The 6,731-nt window shown below is 25.2% G+C and overlaps 1 protein-coding gene across 3 annotated transcripts in view; it reads left to right on the forward strand.

Moving 5' to 3' along the window:
• LOC113790164 (uncharacterized) overlaps positions 1-865 on the forward strand; it is a 28,107-nt gene extending 27,242 nt beyond the window's left edge. For all 3 annotated transcript variants that reach the window (XM_027339794.2, XM_075820776.1, XM_075820777.1), the window contains exon 9: positions 231-865. In XM_027339794.2, coding sequence (XP_027195595.2) covers positions 231-593 — 363 coding nt within the window. In that variant the 3' untranslated portion in view covers positions 594-865. The remainder of the gene's footprint in view (positions 1-230) is intronic.
• The last annotated feature ends 5,866 nt before the right edge of the window (positions 866-6,731 follow it).

Below are 6,731 nucleotides of genomic sequence, written 5' to 3' on the forward strand. Positions count from 1 at the left end.
TTATATTTATTTTTTCAAATGTTCACATGATCATTTTTATGAAACCATTAACTTTGATGGTCTTTTTTTCTATTTTGTTCCCTGATAGGAATGTAAAGAAAAAATTCCAATAAATTTAGTTTGTTTTTTTTCAGTTTCGTAAATTGTTTCTATTTTATTTAATGTTCATGAATGTTTATAAACAATTAATTTTTCTGTTTTTTTTCTCTTTGACAAAAAAAAATCTAAAGGTCAATCTGGATCATCATCTACGTTTGGATATACAGAAAAATCTGGCAACACCATCAAAATTTACATTTGATGAAGCACAGAAAAAAATTCAAAGTCTTCTCGAATCAGATTCATATGTGAGATTTTTACAATCCGATTTATATACCGATCTTGTTGTACCAGAATTAAAACGTAGTACAACGGCCAACAATGATAATAATGATTATAATAATCATGATGATGATGTTAATTATTGTGATGATAATAAATTTAAAAAAAATCCTAAACATTCCAAAGAAACATCTGCATCAAATTCACGTCGTCATTCAAAAGATAGCCAAAATCAACAATCAACATCATCACCACCACCATTTTTGCCATGAAAGAAACTAATAACTATCAGAACTAAAATGGTCATCATTCTTATTCAATGAAGAAAATTCAGCCTAAAAATTCAGATGTTCCAGTAATTGTTATCTTTTCTAGTTCATACACACACAATCTTTATACAAAGTGAATAGTATAGTTTGGAACATATTTCCACTTTATCAAAACACTATTTCATGGATCATTACTTTGTCATCAAATAATTTTATTTTTTGTCATTTAATTTTTATTTTTGATTCTATTCATTAAATATTTTTTCACCATGTCATTATCAATACAAGGATTACAACATTTTTTTTTGATAAATCATCATTATCGTCGTTATTATTACAAGAATCATCATTATCAGTATTTGTCGAACATCATCATCAAAGTATATATAGAGTTTGGATTGCCATCGTTTTTGTTTTGTTACATTGAATTCTGAAACAATATATAAAAGAAAAACGCAAAAATTCAATTCTTAACGACAACATCTATTACATTAATACTAACTACATTGGTCATAATTGATATATGATGTCGAAAAGAAAATTGAGAAAAAAAACAAAGTTTTCCTTTTTTTTCATTTCATATCGTTTTGTTTTGTTTTTTGATCTTTTTTCAACTCTTATCAGCAGCTCCTGGTAGAATGTCATATTACCAATCATTAATGTTTGCAATTTGTACAACAAAGACAAACAAACAAATAAATGAAACTAATACAGTCCAAGATAACTTTCCAATGACAAATATTATTGTTCTTTTTTTGATCAAATGAAATACAATTTCATCCTCACTATATTTTTCTTTTAGATTCAGTTGAGGAAGTATTTGGGTATCCTATTCGGGAATTTTTTTTCTACTTTTTTTTTGTTCTCCTTTTTCTTTCTCATCAGATGACTAAAATCTTATAAATGCTCATTGTGTAAAGTTGAATTTCCCAGTTATTTCTTCTTATCAACTTTTGATTCTTATCAGTACGTATTTAATTTGTTTTTTTTCCTTTGAAAACAAAAACAACAATTTCAATTTTGTTTCTCTCACTTTTTACATATTCAATTTCTTTTAGTTTTCTTTTCATTGTTTGAATTTGTTATTTTTTCATTAAAAACAGAATATTCACATATTTCACAATCTTTCGAATGTAACTTAATTCAACTAAATTATGTTAGTTACAAATACCAAATAAATTGGTAATGATCATTTGTAAACATAAGAATTGAATAATGAAAACAAAAAACAAACTGTAAATGTAATGATTTTTTTCAACGGGTTAAATTAACCCTTTCATATATGAACACAATAATAGTAAAAACAATATTAATACAATGACAAAAGAATAATACTGTTTTGCTCCGTTTTTTTTAATTTAACTTTTGTTTCCTATTTGAAATATGAATTTTTCTTGTTTTTTTTCACCAAAAAAAGAAAAAATTAATTTAAAAAAATCAAATCCTTTCATTTACTCATTCATTTAATGCATTTTTTTTGTCGTTCTGCAAATGAAAAGAGAAAAATATTTAAACAAAGAATGTGATCTGGAAAAAAAGACCTAGAAAAATGCGAATATTTTTGATATTTTAAAATATCATTTGTAATAATAATAAAGAAATTGGTGATATAAAACATAATAAGAATATTCTAGAATTCTGTTTCCACACGCACATGCACAAACAACACACATTACAAACACACACACAATTCTTGATACATGAATCTCACGAAAAAATGAGGAGAAAAAATTTCATACATTTTTCGTTTTCATATCACTCCATCATTTCTGTCGTTATCTCATATTTATTTACATTGTTACATTACAAATTTGATGATCATGATGATAAAATGATTAAAGATTATATTGTTATTTTTTCATAACAAACAAACAAACTTCATGAGATTGTGAAACAAAAATGTTTGAATGAATTTTTATTTTTTTCCCTTATTGTTATCGCATTATTGTCATTGAAATTTGACCAAAGAAAAAAAATCTTTGTAAAAATGATCGATTATCAATAACAATGGTTTTGGTTTTTTTGGTCGATTTACTTATTTTTTTTTTTTGGACAAACGATCCATTCTTGTCACATTTTCTTTTTTGTTCATTCAATTTCAAAAATTTGTGAATAAATTTGTTATTATTATATAATCACAATGATAAAAATGTTTTTGCATGTATGTTGATTCAGTTATTTTTTTGTTTTGTTCATTTTGAAATCGAATACATTAAAATTATCAGATAAACATTAAATCATTGATAACATTCGTTTTTTTATGTTTGTTGCAATCTTTTTTAAAATGAAATGTTTTGTTGTTTTTCATAAGAAAATTGGCTAAATTGCGTGTTTGTCGATAGTGGAAATGACTAAATTTTAATCTATTAGAAATAACATCATTCTATTTTATTGGAATTTAAATTTTTATTTACATTTCCTGGTGGAATTTAGCTGAATTTTTTCGTCTTTTTTTCAATCGAATCATCTTGTTGAATTCTTTTTTTCGGTTCATTGTTCTCGTTATTTGTTTTTTATTTTTCCTTTTTCAAATAGTTTTTGCCCATTGTTGTCCATATTAATGCTAATGTTGTTTTGTTCTGGTTTTTTTACCTATGATAAATTTGTATTCATGAATGAACAAGAATTGTGAATCCCTAAAGGCCATCTACCATCATCATCAATAAATAGATAAACATTTGATTGTTCCATTATATCATGAAACTTTAGGAACAAACGGAAACAAATGTTTGTTTAATATATTTTTTCCAATAGAAAAAAATCAATCTATTGGCCCGAAGTTATGGAATCGACTATGAACAGTAAAACAGCTTCAAAAATATGCGAAACATCCGTAATCATTTGAAACTTATGGCCATTTTGTTTAATGTTGTTTTTTTTTTTTTTGGTTTTTTCATGCAATATAATTCGTACTGACATATTTTTCATCAAAATTTGTAATTTATTTCATCATCATTTTAGTTTTGTATCATACAAATCAAAATTTCAGGATTATTTCTATGTCTGAGTATTACTTGCTTAAATTCGCTGACTTATTCGAATTAAATCCTTTGTCTATTTGGGCGCCATATATCTGAAGGTTAAGATTTCTTTTATAAACTGGATATTTCATCATAATAATGTATTATCAATGTATTTAATCTCTAAAGGAATGTTGGTTTTTCTAGATATTCAGTTCATATTTTCCATCTTAATTTTCTTTATCTAACTCCATAATGTTAACGAAAACATATGAACTGTTTTGAAATGTAAGTCGACTGTCACCATCAAGTATTTTTTCTTTGAATATAATGAATATAAGAATATTCTAACAATCAGACAATTTCAATTCAATTCTCGTACACATCTTGGTGGTTTATCGTTTATTATCTGTAAAAATGTCAAACTTACCGAGAAAAAAAATTCTTTCATTCGAAAAATTTTTTATGTAGGTTTTATTCACTTACAAATGTTTATTCGAACGAAACTAGATTATCAAATGAAAAGAGAAATAAAATTATGAAATAACAAAAAGACCACCACCATGTTTCAAATTTCATCATACATTTTTTTTTGCTTTGAATATAATGAAAAAAAAATAAAATTTTGAATTTCAAGGTCAATATTTTGCCATATTGAAACAAATGATGATTGTTGAAAATGATGAAAATAATTGAATGTTTCATTTATTATTCAAGAAAAAAATGAATTAATTTCCATCTAAATAGAATAGTGAACAAAAAATGAATTGATTACACTGAACAATGATCAATGTTCCATGATAACATCAAAATGTCTTCATCATTGTCAATCGAAAAAAAACTGAACCCAACAACAACAAAAAAAAACAAAAACGACGGAATTCGTTTCGGAAATAAATAATGAAAAATTTCAATCTGTCAATTTCAAGTTTTGAAGAGAATAAAAAGTTTTCACAATAGAATTTTTTTGCATTTTATTTAATACTAAAATTTTTTAACATTCTGCCCTTCGAACAATGTCTAATGATAGTATGCAAATACAATAATAAAATAGTAAAAGAATGATTGAATTTGGTTATTTCTACAATGTGCTTGAATGAATGATTTCAATTTTCAATTTTTTCCACAAGAATATTCAGTTCTTTTTTCTTGTTATATTTAGTTTCAATTGTGTTATTGTTATTGTTGAGATTATTGAAAATCGATTATTTTTACTTGCATAATTTTTATATCATCTCATTGACGATGAATGATGATGAAAAAATTTATCATATAACCAAGTTGTTGTCGTTGTTGTTGTTAATGATGAACAACATTGCATTTTTTTAATGATTCGATATTTTCAATTACCGTTCCATTTGGGTTGAATGTACTCGAAAAAATTTGTGTACCGTTTGAATAGCAGAGAATAGTGTTATTTTTCTTATGGATTCAGGACTTTTATTCTATCACTTGCATTTGTTTTATCTATGTATTTGACCAAAGCTATTTATCAAGCGCAATTTCATTTTGACTTTGAGTGCTTTTGTGTGTGTGTGTGTGTGTGTAGGCGTATTTGTATAAGTCGAAACGGAAATTCCAGACTATTAACTGAATAAATCAGCTAACAGTAGCTAACACAAACACATACAAACAAACAATAGATAAGTATTGAAACGATTAAAAAGATGGAAGAAAATGTTTGTTATTGAAAACAAATAAATTAGTAGAAATAAACAACAACAACTACGGCTATTACTATCGATAATTCATGATACTTCTTATGATTTATTTTATTCAAACTCTATAGAAAAAAAACAAAAAATATAAGCAGCTAAAAATGGATCAAAATAGAAAAACAAATTGAATATATTTACACAATCGTCGTGATGATGTTGATTTTACTATTATCATTACGACAAAAGAAACGACTATATTTTTTGTTTGTATCAAATGCAAAACTAAAAAACCAGCAAAAAACAAAAACAAAAACGAATTGACAATTGTGTTTATTTGTGGAACAGTGAATCATATTGTAGAATAAATGACAAGAATAAAATCATCCTATTGGTGATGTTTGAAACACACTAAAATTGCATATCGACAATACTTCAACATACTTTTCAATCATCACATTCAACCATTGTATGATAAACAAATAAAGTACAAAAAAAATCAATCGAAAAGCTGAAACAAACAAATTCTCGCATTGTGTTCGGATAAAATACATTAAACAAAGTAAAATTCTTAATCAGAATATCTTGAATCAGAAATAAAATCATAGAAAATGAGTTGAATTGGGAAAAAAAACAGCCAAACATCATTATCACAAACAAAGAATGAATGACAATTGAAAAAAAATGATAATGGTAAATGTATGTAGTATTTTTTTGTGATTGACATTTATACAAAGGAAATATATGAAAAAAATGAATAGCCTTATTGTTATAGAATACATATGTTTGATTTTTGTGGTGTAGAAAACTTGACATCAAACTTGGATCAAATATAAAACAAAAAATTTCGATCCAAATACATTTGAGATTAAATGACATATTACATGATCATTTTTCCTCATATGTATTGAGTGTAGATTTATTTTAAAAAATGTTCAATTAAATTTGAAAATATATTTTTTTAAGATTATAAAAATCATTGGAATCTTCAATATGGTCAATAATGATGAAAAAAGCCATATTAGATTCGATGTAAAATCTATGGCCATAGCTATCAGAATCGTGACGCCGACTCTCTATTAAGATCATTCAACTCAATTAGCTTCAATTGATATACGGATTTTTAGACCTTATAAATACAAACAAAAACACCCAATCATCCGTACCGTCGATTTATTTGAAAAAAATATGAAACCTAAAGCTTGAATGGCGATGATGATAATAATAATAGAGAAAAAAAATCGAATACAAAGAATAATAAGGAATCTTTTTTTATATATTATTTTCGAAAGAAAAAAAACGGTCATGAACCTTTCATGAATTCTGAAATCCAAAAATAAAAGAAAAAATTGTTGATATTTTTGTTTGTATTGGTTTGTTATGATTTCTTATGTTGTTTGTTCACTGTTGATTGGCAGTATTATTTATACATTTTTTTTCATTCCAATTTTGGTAATAATATATATTTTATTTTCAAAATGGACGAGGTCTTGCACAAGATTCAGATCTTATACTCTCCTTCATTA

The sequence above is a fragment of the Dermatophagoides pteronyssinus genome, unplaced genomic scaffold (genome assembly GCF_027571235.1).
Source record: "Dermatophagoides pteronyssinus isolate colony J.1.1.1.1 unplaced genomic scaffold, Derpt_VIB-CSIC_2022.12 sq0007, whole genome shotgun sequence".
NCBI lineage: Eukaryota > Metazoa > Arthropoda > Arachnida > Sarcoptiformes > Pyroglyphidae > Dermatophagoides > Dermatophagoides pteronyssinus.